The 14,039-nt window shown below is 39.7% G+C and overlaps 1 protein-coding gene across 1 annotated transcript in view; it reads right to left on the bottom strand.

Annotated features, from left to right (window-relative positions):
* LOC107552908 (adenosine kinase-like) overlaps positions 1-14,039 on the bottom strand; it is a 62,956-nt gene that overhangs the window by 8,165 nt on the left and 40,752 nt on the right. Inside the window, exon 4 of the mRNA XM_016234942.1 lies at positions 8,752-8,866. Coding sequence (XP_016090428.1) covers positions 8,752-8,866 — 115 coding nt within the window. The remainder of the gene's footprint in view (positions 1-8,751; positions 8,867-14,039) is intronic.

Here is a 14,039-nt window from a genome sequence, read left to right as displayed (position 1 = left end):
TGTTTATGGGGTGCAGTCTAACATGTGTTAATGCTTGGTTTTTTAAAAAAAACGCATTATTTTTTTACCTTTATTCCACACCGCTCTGTCCCTTCTCTGAGAAACACGCTGATCATTTCCTTCTTTTATGAAGCCCCTCCCTCGGAAATAGGCTATGGGCTCTGATTGGTTAGCTAGCCCAGTGTGTTGTGATTGGCTAAACCGCCTCAAGTGCGCGTCTATAACTTCCCGCCCCTCACCTCAGCGGCATGTGCTAAGGTTGTATTGTAAACAATGTCATCGTTAATATCGCTTATCAGTTTGAGCCCGATTGAAAAGCAGAGGATATTATTGAAGTGCAGAACCTGTGCAAGCACGGCATTTAATGGTAGGCCTACGTTTTTTGTTTGTTGTTGTCTCATACTTTTAGATACGCTGTTATTTGCAAATGATTGGCTAAACCGCCTCAAGTGCGCGTCTATAACTTCCCGCCCCTCACTTCAGTGGCATGTGCTAAGGTTGTATTGTAAACAATGTCATTGTTAATATCGCTTATCAGTTTGAGCCCGATTGAAAAGCAGAGGATATTATTGAAGTGCAGAACCTGTGCAAGCACGGCATTTAATGGTAGGCCTACGTTTTTTGTTTGTTGTTGTCTCATACTTTTAGATACGCTGTTATTTGCAAATGCTACTGCTTATGTTAGCTTTTAATATACAGCTTTATCCTGATTAAAGCTTTAATACAGTACCGCAACTGCACGCGCGTCCATGTTTAACGCTTCTCATAGCTATGTGAAAATAAGTGTATAAATGGAACAGAGCTGAGCTGATGATCTGAATGAGAGAGAGAGAGAGAGAGATGCAGAGTGTGTGCAGAGCAGGGGGACGCGAGGAACAATATTGAGAACCGCTGCTTTAGAACGTTGATTTTGAAACTTGTGAATCCATTAGAATCGTTAGAAGACAGAACCACGATTCATATAGGAATAGATTTTTACGTGCACCTCGAGTTTTCTCTTCGTCTTCTCTAAAGCAGCACAGCATGGCCTCACCCCCTTTGCTGTCTTTTCCCGAGGGCGGGGTTTATCTGGGTTTGTGAAGTCATGAACCCGGGAAGTAACTTGTTGTAGTCCCTACGAGCCGTTTTTGTAGGCATTAAACTGCCAGAATTTTAAAAGACGATATCTCTGTTTGCATTGAACTTTCAGCTTCGTAACTTTGCAGATATTGTTTATGCTCAAACAGCAACATTACACACTAACTAACTTTAAAAAAGTGAAATCGCAATCAACCACCCCTTTAATCTATTAGGTTATCAGGCTTGTGTTCTAAAGAGGCTAAAATATTTATAATAATGTTTGAATATTTGCATGAAAATGAATTTAATGACAATAATATTAATAATAATAGTTATTACATACAATAATGTTAATTAATAAATCAATATTAAATAAATGAATAACAATACATATCAATATAATAACTATGCATTTATAATTATTATAATTACAAATTAAATTAAAAGTATATTAACATTGATTGATACTAAAATAAAGTATATTAACATTCAGAAAAGATCTGTCCCAACAAGATCTGTCAACAAAATCATTCATCGATGTCAACTGCAGAGTTGCCTTCTGCCATCTTTGATGTCAACATATCCCTTTCCTTTGTTACTCTGGTATCAGGGAATTCATCCCAGAAGCAAATATAACTTGTTGTGGTCATATGTGCAAGTAACTCAAAATTACAATACTCCACTTGAAGGCTGCATGAAACTTCACATTTCCTCACACAAGAGGCAGAAAAAGTACTCGAGCCAGTCTTAGCCAGCCCAGACATTCTTTCACCAAAACAGCCCGTAATCTTCAACAACATAGGGCTTTAAAGTATACACCTGCTAATTGTAGTCAGTAGGTGTCAAAGACCATCACTTTGTGTGGAGAACTTCAGAGGAAACCTTCAGACACAGACAGTAAACAACACAGAACGCCAGCAAAGGCTTTCAACTGATGTAACAATGAGCACTCAAGATATGTCTACTGCGTGTGAGCGGTTTTTCCCTAAACGAGGCAGGCGATTGTGTCTTTGATAATTAATTACACAAAAAGCAGATCCTTTTAGAATCAGCTAATTAGCAGCAAAATGACTTTACTTAATGAATGCGGGCAATGAAGCATGCTCGCCCGCCTTCCTCTTGAAATTATTAACTAGAGGATCTTCCGTGTAAATTAAGTTAACAGAAACTTATGATCTATCTATTATTTTACAATTAAAGATTACAATATTTCCATTGCCATCATAGCATGCTTTCTCCCTCATGACAAACTACGAAAGAAAGCAAGTGCATACGTTCATATGGAGCCTAAATCTGCAGACAAATGACTGAAGGGGGAAAAAAATGACCAGACGAAAATGAATATGTTCGAAATGAAACTGTATGTGGTTCCTTCCTTCCTGTACACAGGCTGACCTGATTCCACTTCCTTTTATGACTCAGAAATAGCGCAGCCTGAGAGTGAGAGAAAAAAAATAGCCATTAACTGTTCCTCCCTTTGATACCCATGACTGAACTGAAGAGGCTCTAGACAGTAATGGACATCAAACTGACGATTAAGGCTCGTATGAAGCAACGACACTCTTCTCTTCAGATTTGTGAGGAGTAAGCAGAGAAAATGCACTTCAACATGGCAAGAATGTAGGTACTAGCACAGGCTAACCCCTCTGCCCTTTGATGACAGGTCACGCACCAGAGGCATGCTGGGAAATGTCCAAACATCCCAGCCGTGGTGAGTCATCTGAAAAAAAAATTATGAGGTGGTTCTTAGAAGTACATGGTACAACATTAGGTCATAACCAAGGGTCAGAGTCCACAAGAAAAAAAAAATGCTACAATAAAAAAATATTTAAAACACAAGCGCACACTGCCTATTAAGTCCATGTAAATTTCTGCATGGAACAAATGGCAATACAATAAAACCTTGGTGTTTAAAACAGATTTAAACTTGATTTAGGGTTCAGAGGGAGGGCCGTGAGCTCTAAGAGCTCGAGAAACATACACTGCTAGTCTTCCATCTTGGTAAACAAGGCTGAACTTGCATATGTGCTAGTCCCCTTGCATTGATGTTTAATGGTGCATGTTGCTCTAGGTGGTTCCCATAACCTCACTTTGTCTACTACAAGCTGCATCAATTGATATGATAATGGGAGGACGTGTGAAATGAGAGGGGCTGCGCTGGAGGACGAGGCATCCAATCACTTGGATGCCAAATGGTGTCCAGGAGCCTCTCTCAGCTCTCAATGGGGACAATGACAAGAGTTTCAAGGAATGGAGGCAAGAGGCAGATGCTTAGAAAAAAGAAAGATTCACACTACTAATAGGTCCAATAGGATGTTTTCACTACTGTCATCGTTAACCAACATGCACAGCAAAAATCATATAATAATTGAGTATTGTCTTCCATTATTCCTAAACTCATAAGTTTAATGCTTCTTTAGTAGTTTTGTGGAAGAAATATTTGGAAAAAGGAAACACAATTCCACATAAATACATTTAAAATAATTTTCGCAAAAGGTGTTTACAAAGACTTTAATGACTTTTCACTGTCTTAAAATGCAATCCAGTAATGGGCCTTAACTATAAATTAAGCACAAAAAAATTGGTAATTTAATTAATTCATTTTGGTAGAATACTACTGACACAACTCAATGTGTATCATAAAAATCACAAGTGGATCTCGAGCCTTGAGTACAGCATAAGCTGTATGTGTCTGATTCACAAAAAAGATTTGAATCATTAGTTTGGGAATCTGTGGTTGAACTATACTGTTCAAGCTGTGTGGGTCTCATTCATTACAAAGAATCACTGGTTGTGCTGTATGTTTTTGATTCACTATGAACCAGTTCATTCGAATGGGAATCAAACCGTTACAATGTGTGTTTTTTCCTCACTAAAAAGAACCAGCTCATTAGAATCACACTGTTTGGCACAGTAGATTTAGTAGCATTGTTGTAGCACCCTTAACCGTAGTACAGGAAACACTTCCGCATGGGCGGAATATATATATTAATATTTTATATATATTTATTTAAATGAACAGCTAATAACCAGAACACTAATCCAATTCTTGAGTGTCAAATATAGGACAAAACAGTATAAGTGAAAGGACAAGTCTGCTAAACAAGGGAATTTAAATCATTTAAAGAGTAAAAATGAATAATTTCTGAATTAAGGTTTTACAAGAGGTTCTGGTCCAATGTGAAAGAGGACCATTTATGTAAGCACGCAAGAGCAAACTAGGGCAAATAAAGACAGAGAAATTAAATTCCTAAATCGCTACACTCTGCTCTCATTCCCCCCAAAACCATCCTTGATGGACATCTCCTTCCATTTCATCAACCCGGAGAGAACACATCACATCTTTATTCAAAACATATTATTGAACTTGGCTCTCAACATGCTGCTTTGGTTAGTCTGAGAGCATTCCAGGACCAATTTCATGTTAATGTATAACACAAAAGAGGCCATTGGCAGGGCTCTTTAATAGGCATGGCAATTAAAACTTTGCTGCCAAAACCTGTCTTTGTTGTTACTGGCTTGTGGTCGTCCCTGTAAACACAGTCTCTGGGCAGTTCACAGGGAGCTCCATCGCTTTTGTGGTTTTGCCATTCTTCACTTTACATGTTCATGCAGAAAGTGAAAATACTTTCCTCTGCGTGACTATCCAGGGAGCGGAAAAAAAGGGGCAACAAAGTTACACCTCCCGAGCTGTGAGGTTATATTAATAGCTCTTGTACAGCTGTTTCTGTTTGGTGCTGTGTTTGACACTTGTGTGCACAGATCAGAAGTGAGATGTTGCTTTCAGGGTTTTGTATCCCTTTGGCACGGGCCTCTCAGGAGGAAGAGGAAACCACAGCTCTGCCCGCAAAGGCACTCCAGGAACAAGCAGCACTGTAAACATGTATTGGACCGGCTCAAAATAAAACAGGCCGGCGAATACAAAACATGCATGCGTGACTATTTATAGAGCCCGAGCGTCAGAAAAAAACATAACATTTACAGCACTGTAGAGTCATGCCAATTACGTGTAATAAATACTCTTGTTATGCTATAATATGATTATGCTCGTAATGTGACAAGCCAAAACCATGAACGCCTCGGGTCATGCGATAATTACTCTTTTACTGTATCTTAGGCATTGTCATTTCAAACATATCACTGCGACTTTCAAAAAGTGATCGCATGGTGGATTATTATTCGGCTGTTCAGACAGCAACAGAAATGTTTCACGTCTCCAATAGATACCTGAGCTACTGAATGACAAGTTATTCACTACACAATGAGACATGACACAAAACCAATGAGCAGGAGAGAGATTCAAGGCCTTCAGACAGCTGCGGAACGGTGAGAGATTATTCCTCTCAAATCCACTTCTTGTCGGCTCCAGAGCCAAACAAAAGCTCCAAGGAGTAAACAAGGATGGCCCTCCTCTTGGCAAACAGACTGAGGAAACTGCCCTCACTTGCCTTCTTTTCTCTGATCCACCATCTCCACGCTAGGGCTGGTCAGAGAAACATGAGCGTGACAAACACATTTAGCCGCTAATAAAGGGCACCCACCATGCCGAGAGTGGCAGGAGATAACCAGCACAAATAATCAGAGGAGTCTGGGACGAAGAGAGCTTTAAGAGGCAGTTTTGCCCTTTTCAAAGCGAGACATTGATCAGATCCCCTCGCCTCTGAGCCATGCTAATTAGCTGAAGACGAGCGGTGATGATGTCACGATCGATTTGGCGGACGTGAGGAGGTCTTTATCTGTTGCCCTTCCCATCGCGAGTGAAATACTGAACGAATGCGATGCATATGCTCAAATTTCATGAGGTGAATTCAAAATCTGTGTTCAAAAAATCAACAAAATCTATGATAGCTTGTTTCCGCCTCAGAATAAAAATAAAGGTAATTGTGTTTAAAAAAAAAGGTTTAAAAAGTCACAATTGTGAGATATAAAGTTGTGCATATGAGATGTATAGTCACAATTATGAAATTTTTTTTAAAATTCAACCAAAATTTAGATAAATATAAAGTTAATAGTTTAAAAAGATAAAATGTCACATTTTGAGCTGTCAATTTTGAGATGTCAATTGAAATAAAATATATATTTTCACATATAAGATATGAAATTGCAATTGTGAGAAAGTCAGCTTGTTTCCACCTCGGAGTAAAAATAAAGGTAATTGTGAGTTTAAAATAATAAGTCACATTAAAATATTAAAAGTCAATTTTGAGATCTAAAGTTACAATTATGAAAATTAAAGATGCAACTGTGAGATACAAAGTTTCAACTGTGAGATGTATACTATTATGTCACTATTATGATAAATTAAGAGAGATAAAATGATAAATCAGTTTCTCAACTGTGAGAAATAGCTTCAGTTATGAAAAAGTTGTGAGATAAAGTCACAACTGAGATATGAAATTGTGACTGAGAAATTATTCTCACAATTAGCCTACTTTTTTTTTTATAAAGTAGGCTAATAACCATCCTATGGTGCCTAAACAGGAAAGTTCAGTCCACTTTATGTCAGTAAAGGCATCACAGAGGCTGTTTACGTAATCAATCAATGCTACATCTTATAACTCTAAGCTCTTTTCTTTTGCTTTTTAAGCCTATCAAAACAAGCAGCTACTAACTGACTGCTTACAGTGTTTCTGTTTTAACTCAGCTGCGCTGAAGGTGCATTGCATTAATGAGACACAAACAAGGACGGGCAAACATTACAGAATAATAGCCCTAACATAACAAGAAAAATGTGAGGGAGAGCATGAACATACTCGCGTACACACACGCACAGGAAGAGCGTGAGTGTTCCTGAGTGCATAATGACCTTTGCTAAGGGCTCACAGAGATGGAGGAAAACAGACTGAAACTAAAAGGCTCCTCTGGGGAGTTCATTAGGTGCAGGTAAATCTGACAGCACATTAGACACATTCCTCCTGAATAAGTTTCAAGACGAGCAGCACCTCTCCAGGAGCAGGAATGAAAATGTTCCTCTTTAGTAGGATGACAAAAACAAAACGGATTATATGGAGCGACTTTAGAATTATTCGCAACCGAAGTAAAGGCAATTTATTTCTCTCACTCTTAGAGTCACAATGAAACAGAAGTAGTGACAGATCTTTTCTGAATGAAATAGAAAAAAAAAAGTAGGGCAGAACTTGGTTCTATAAGTTGGTAAATCATTGTAGAAGCCCTGCATATGTCACCAGGGTGAAGTCTAATGTTTCACCGGAAGATGGAGTTATGACAGTTTTGATGAAAATTTCGAGCTGAAATTTTTTTTTGTTTTAAGAAATCAAACATATGCATTGATGAACTATTCACTATCTATAACATGCATTTAGAAAATAGGGTGAATTTTCGTTTTATGCCAACTTTAATGTAGCCTTGATTTACAAGCGCCTGCCAAACATAATGCAAACTTTGAGAAGAACTTTGGAGAAGTCAGTCATACAAGTCAGTCATGCCGGTTTGGAATGACATGAGGGTTAGTAAACAAAGACATTTTTTTATTTTTGGGTGGACTATCCCTTTAAATCACATCATGCGCTTGAGTTGGGACAACCACATCCAAGCCCAGTGTATTCCAGTCTAGATAAGATAAGGATATGGTCACATCCAGATATCACTGAACAGTGGAGTTTACAAGTCAACTGGAAACAAACACAACTGCAGCAGCCTCTCTCTCTCTCTCTCTGCAGAAATGCAAAGACGCCCCTCCTGTTGTGGTGTTAGTTTCACTTCTTGTGATATTAAAAGGAACACAACAAAGGTTATCTCTCTAGAACCTCGCCAGGAAGGTAGAGTAAAGTACAACACTTATGAGTTATGACTGCCCGAAACTGTAAGCCTGCCCTTGTTGGGCTACATTCCTACACATCAAGTTTGGGATTACACGGGACGTTCTATTTTGAAAAATGGTCACGAAGAGTGCGATTAAGTTAGCTTAATACGTGAACTCACGGAGGAGGGAAAGTACAAATAGAACATCACAGACTCTCTTCCTCCCTGTGACGCTGTCGTCCCTGCCGGAGCCCCTGGGCGACCCTGCACACTCAGCTATCATTAGATCAAAGGCCGTGGGCACCGTGCTCTTAATATGAGCCTGTAATAGGTGCGCCAGCAGGGCCACGCTCTGTTCAGCGATGTCACAAAGGTGCTTCATTAAGGGTTCCTCTTCTGGCAGCTTTCATTAAGGAAATTAATGTGGAGGGGCGAGGACAGCCTGCGTTTATGCCGCGAGAGAAAGCCGGCGCGCACAAAAAGGAACTACACAATAACAAATCTGCATCTCTTTGGAGCGTCGCCCCCAGGGCCTATCATCCCAGCCTTCTTAATCACCATTAAAACAACTTCATTGTGACATTCAGAGCCTGCTGAATGATCACATCCAACCATAGCAATGTGACTGCAACAGCCCTTTGGATTTAAATTCTGCATCTGAAAGATAAGAGGTCATTGCCAAGGGCGAATTCATTTCACACTGAGCAACATCGAAAGCCGCCAGAGAAAACGGCATTCTATTCTTAAGATGACCTTGTTTGAGGCTATTCACTAATATTTACAGAGGAAATCTATCAACATCATTCCAACTGTAAATAACTAAAAGTGTTTCTGGGGTTTGTGTTATTTCTTTTTAACACAAGACGGTCCTGATCTAAAAATGTGATTATGAAAACCTAATTCTGAATAGATGAAAACTGACCCACGCACCTTTGGTCATTACAGTTCCTTCTTTGCCTTGGGTGAAGACAACAATCCTCTGCCTTTTCTTGTTCTCTTTGGGCAAGCTTTGGGCCTTCTTCGCAATCTCCTCAATGTCTTCAGTCTGCACGAGAGAAAAAAAATAAAACACATACTTGAGGGTAAGAAGCAAATATTAAGTTATTCTAGATCAGATTAGATTTACTTTAATACTGCACCTTGTAAAGCCTGAGTCATATCTACTGAGCATGTTTAGTGACTGCAATTGCCAACTACATCTCACTCACAACGGCTGTTGTGTTGAAATGCTAAATGTCATGTATAATCACATCACTCATGACTCATGTATTCATTCCAATGAAATGTTTAAATGCTAACAAGATACTAAAATGACATATCGCTCAGTGGTTTTAAAGCAATCCACTGATGTTTTCAATCTTCTGGCTTTTGAATGGCTACATTTGCAATACACCGATTTTCTTTCAAGAAAAAAGTTGGGACAAAAGTTGGACAGTTGTTTGAAATAATCGGAGAGAATCAATGCTTGAATAAACAAGTTGAAATGTCACTCTGATTGTCAACAAAAACAGAAGAAATGGCAAAACTGATGCTCTGAAAATAAGTTCTGTTAGAGGGAACGAGAGCTACAGAGGTGATACCAACGTCAGATCTCTTTAGCATTCAAATGCTTCTTTAGGACTAAATGAGGCAGGCAGTTATTCAGAAATTCACAATTCAGTAAAACAGATGTTTTGGAGAGGATGCAAATAGATTTAACATACAATTGTGCATATTTGTGTAGACTAAGACAACAGTAATATGTAACACTATCTCTGTATATTAAAAAATATATTTCTATGGCTTTCAGGTTTACTAGTTAAAACAGTCAGACAGACTGACTGACATAAAACACTTGGTTGCAAACTATATGTGTTTGATTCACTAAAAAGCATAATTCAAAGGAACCAAACATTCAGAGTCATTCATTTGGGAACTGGCAGAGCTGTGTGGGTTTGATTCATTACAAAGAATAAGACTCATAATCGGACTACACTAGTCACACAGTATGTTTTTAGTTAATTTAGAACCGCCTCATAAGAGTCATTCGTTGGGAATCTGACAACACTGGTCGCACTAAGTTTTTGATTAAAAAAGAACCGGCTTATAAGAGTAATTCGTTTGTGAATCTGACTACACTAGTCATGCTGTATGTTTTTGATTCACTAAGAACCAGATTATAAGAGTCATTCCATAGGAAATCAGACAACACTGGCCGTGCTGCATGTTTCTGATTCACTAAGAACCAGCTCATAAGAGTCATTCATTTGGGAAACAGACTACACTGGTCGCACTGTAGACTCTTCAAGAGTCTTAAATAGTAGTGCAGGAAATTCTGTCGTATTTTTGTACGGAATGTACAGAATGCCAATGCAAGAATCAAGACATTCAAACGTCATTTGGCTTGGGTATCTTATCTAACACTTTCATAATACTGTGGTGGAACAAGCCAGTACTACTACTACTACTACAATACTCCAAGCATGTTTATGAGGATAAACAGAATTGTTTCTTGAATTTGACTCTAATGACTTCTAATGAGTCCAGTAATGGAGATGCCACTAACAGAAAATTTTTGTCTATAAAAGCACTAAATAAAATAGTAAAACATACCTTTAGAAGTGTGTTGTACATGTTAAAACCTTCGTCTCCTGATCTGACCTTTCATGTATTGCACAGCTTATTTGTTTTTCCAGTACAGTCTGCTGTTTAAGTGGACTCCAAGCAACCTGTAGAACTACACCACCTCCACGCTCTCTCCCCAGAGACTCGCAAACTTCTGCCTGCTGGTAAAATAGTCTATGATTTAGCAGATTGTGGAGGCGTTCATCGGTATCGCGCAGAGCTTGTTACCAAGTCGGAGAGGCATGTTGAGGGCACTGAAGAAGTCAAAGTACAAGATCCTGATTAGGGTGCCAGCTTTGACCAGGTGGGAGTGGGCTCTGTAAAGCACGCAGATCAGAGCACTGTCCACACCTACAGTAGGTCCAAAAGTATTTGGACACTTTTGGAAACCAAAATTTCTGAATTTCATTGCATTAAATAACAAAATATGAATTAAAATGGCATCTGCAAATAAATAATGATATAACTTCTCTCAGAACTATCTTACTTTCTGAGAGCAACTAAAGTTCAAAATAAGTTCAAGCAACTAATCCTAAAGTGATTTTTCATGGGTGACGTCAGTTCACATAGATGTCCTAGAAGAGCAACTACAGTTTTAGCGATGTTATTTTTTTCTAATATATAATTTAATTAATATACTAAAAAATATTAGTATAGAACTAACAGATAAGCATGTATGTGAGTGCTTTAAGTTTATAGAATTGAGTGAGATCATCTGCATTTCCTAGTCCTCACACCTCCCAGCTGGCACTGGACAGAAGGAGCTGGGCTGGGGCAGGAGGAGTGTGTGGAATGGGTAGTGCCGGTGCTTGTGGATTGGTCTAAGGGGTTGAGTGCTGGTGGTTCGATACCATCCCCCAACCCCTAGTCACACAAAGCCCCAGTAAGAGGGTCTGAGGCAGTGCCAAAGCTTTGAGTCTGTCACATGTCCACTCGTCCCCCTGCCAAAAGCAGGCTAGAGAGGCTGCTTGGCCATGGCAGCTACCAGCCCTTGACAGTTTTGTTAATGGCGAGGTAGTGTGGTGTCCCAGGCAGGCCCAGCTGCCTCATCACCTCTGCCTCCCTCCACACTCGAATAAAAGGGTCCGCTTTCCTGCAGTCTGGCCAATCAGCAGAGCACCAAACGGTTTCAATCAGCTTACTGCAGCATTTGCTGTTCACGATATTGACTTTGGTGCGAGTTTACACTGCCAGACAGTTGTTTTCGTTTGCATTTGTATTGCGAGTGAAATTGGCTCAGTGATTCATGTTTTTCAATGACAGAACACTAAAGGTGCAGGCAAAAAATATCAATTTTCCATTGTCAATAGTGTAGCAATTTAAGATGCACAGCTCACACATAAGAGACTTATAAACCAAATCAGCTTTCTGTTGGTCAACACTGCAATTTTTTGTGAACAACTGAACCCAAAGTGAAATCTGCGAGGGTTATTCCCAATCGATTGGATTCCTATTGAAATGACTGGATTTCAGGTCAGAGCCGATAGCCTCATGGGCAGCACTCCGACATGTAGCCCAACTGTGCTTCGGGCGACGCAAGGTCGAATCCCGGCACACGGTCATTTCCTGAACCCACCGCCATCTCTTTCTAGCATCCCACTTCCTGTCCTTTCCTCAACTATACTATCGGAATAAAGGCAAAAATGCAAAAAACAAATCTTGAAAAATAAATAAATAAAATGGCTGGAATTCGCCCACAGGAAATTCACCAAACAACGATAAATGTGGCCGCAACATAAGACCAAATTTAAAGTGCAACATTCAGTTAAAATTTACTAATGACCAATATTTTAATTGAAATACAATAAAAAGTTTTTCCCCCCAACAAGTATAAATCCACTTCATAAATATGGATGATATCATTAATATAGTGCGCTTTGGGGAAGGTTAACAAAGTGTTCTGATTGGAACCGACACCAGAATGCAAAACTAACTAGATAATTACGTCTTCTCTGGAAAACTCAACCACAGACAGTACAGGCCCAAGGCTAGACCCAGAAAGCAGGTGAGTACAAATGTGGTGGCTTGTTTTAAGCAGAGCCCAGGGCTCTATAAAAACCTTACTGTTTTACAGTATCAGCTGACTGTGCACTGTAAATCTGTCAGGGGCTGTGGGTCTATAGGTATCCTGTGACGAGAAGTGGCTGCCTACAATCCCACCATTATCCCTTCATTATAACTATCAAACACATGATAGCCATGTGAGAGTGTAGCTACACATGCTCATGAACACATGGGGGGGGGTTACTGTACAGGCACCTGTGGAGTCATATATTCATATGGAGCTCCATTCATCTGCACAGATTAAATGTCTGATGTGCTCGAATACCATTTACTCATTCATAATTTACTCTCTTTTCTTGGCCTTGAACAATGCAAATCAGAAATGCAAACTCTTTGTGTCAAACCAGCTTTTTTTATTCATTGAAGAGAGAGGATGTGTTTAATTTCAGACATAAGGGAGTCTGCACGCATATAAACTTGCAAGGCTCTTGTAAAAGCAGAGAAGTCTGTTGTTGTATGTATATACCTTATATAATAATATATATATAATAATATGTATTCAGGATACAGCGATTGCCCATTGAAAAACAGATGTTTAGCTGGAATCCGAGGACCCTGAGCTCTGAATAAAAGCCCCCAAGCAGCCGCTGCCTACTCGTTTCCTTTCTACATATATATCTTGGCACTGCAACATCTGCGATCACAGTTTGTCTTTAACCCTGCTTGGCATTTCAATTATGATTACAGTGTATGCCTGTGACTTATTAGAATGCAAGGCTTCATTAACAGAAGTAGAACACCTCTGCAGCTTCATTAGATTAATCATTCACTTCTAAAGAGTCGTTTAATTTTTAGTAGCATGATTTTAGGGGGAGGCAGGGGCGAGCTGGATGCAGAAGAGTTGGGAGAGAGAGAGTGAGTGAGGATTTGGGAGGTGTGGGGTATAAATTAGCCTTCCCGCCTTACTCTGAGGCACTTATCTCTGCATAGCTATCTGCTGGTGTGAATACATATATGCCTGAGGGACCGAGAGGGACCGAACGCCAGATCACTTTGATCTGAATATCAACTGCCAGAACTATTCTCATAATTAACCCATCAAGACACATCACAACTGGATCCTTCAGTCCAGACAGAGAAAGGCAAGAGCCCTTCTGGGAATAAAGAGGCTTTCTGTGCACATCTCTCCTGCAGACAGGTGCTGCGGTTGGGGGGCAGAGGGCTGCGGAGACTGTTAGGAGCAGCTGCCGTGGGATGCGCACTCCCATGTTGCCGTTTCCCCCGCTAACTTGCTCCAGCTAAATTGCATTGGGGTCTTTAAACCACTTCCCCAAACACAGCCTTTAATCACCACTAAAAGGTTGATCGTTTCCAAGGAGGAGAGAAGGGAGAGGCATTGTGGGAGTCTACAGAGGTGCTAATGGAGAGGTTAATACTGTGATACTGGATTCCAGGGCTTGTTGAAGGAAATCTGTCACTGAAACTGAATGTAAAAAGTGAGACGAGTCAAGTCTTTGGTTTAGAATTGTTAGTCGGCTTCGTCGACACTGTGTTTTTTTTATTGTGTTAAAGGGATAGTTTACCCAAAAATGAAAATTCTGTCATCATTT

This window comes from Sinocyclocheilus grahami, unplaced genomic scaffold, assembly GCF_001515645.1.
Source record: "Sinocyclocheilus grahami isolate Dianchi unplaced genomic scaffold, SAMN03320097.WGS_v1.1 scaffold461.1, whole genome shotgun sequence".
Lineage (NCBI taxonomy): Eukaryota > Metazoa > Chordata > Actinopteri > Cypriniformes > Cyprinidae > Sinocyclocheilus > Sinocyclocheilus grahami.
This window is presented reverse-complemented; position numbering and strand designations above follow the sequence as displayed.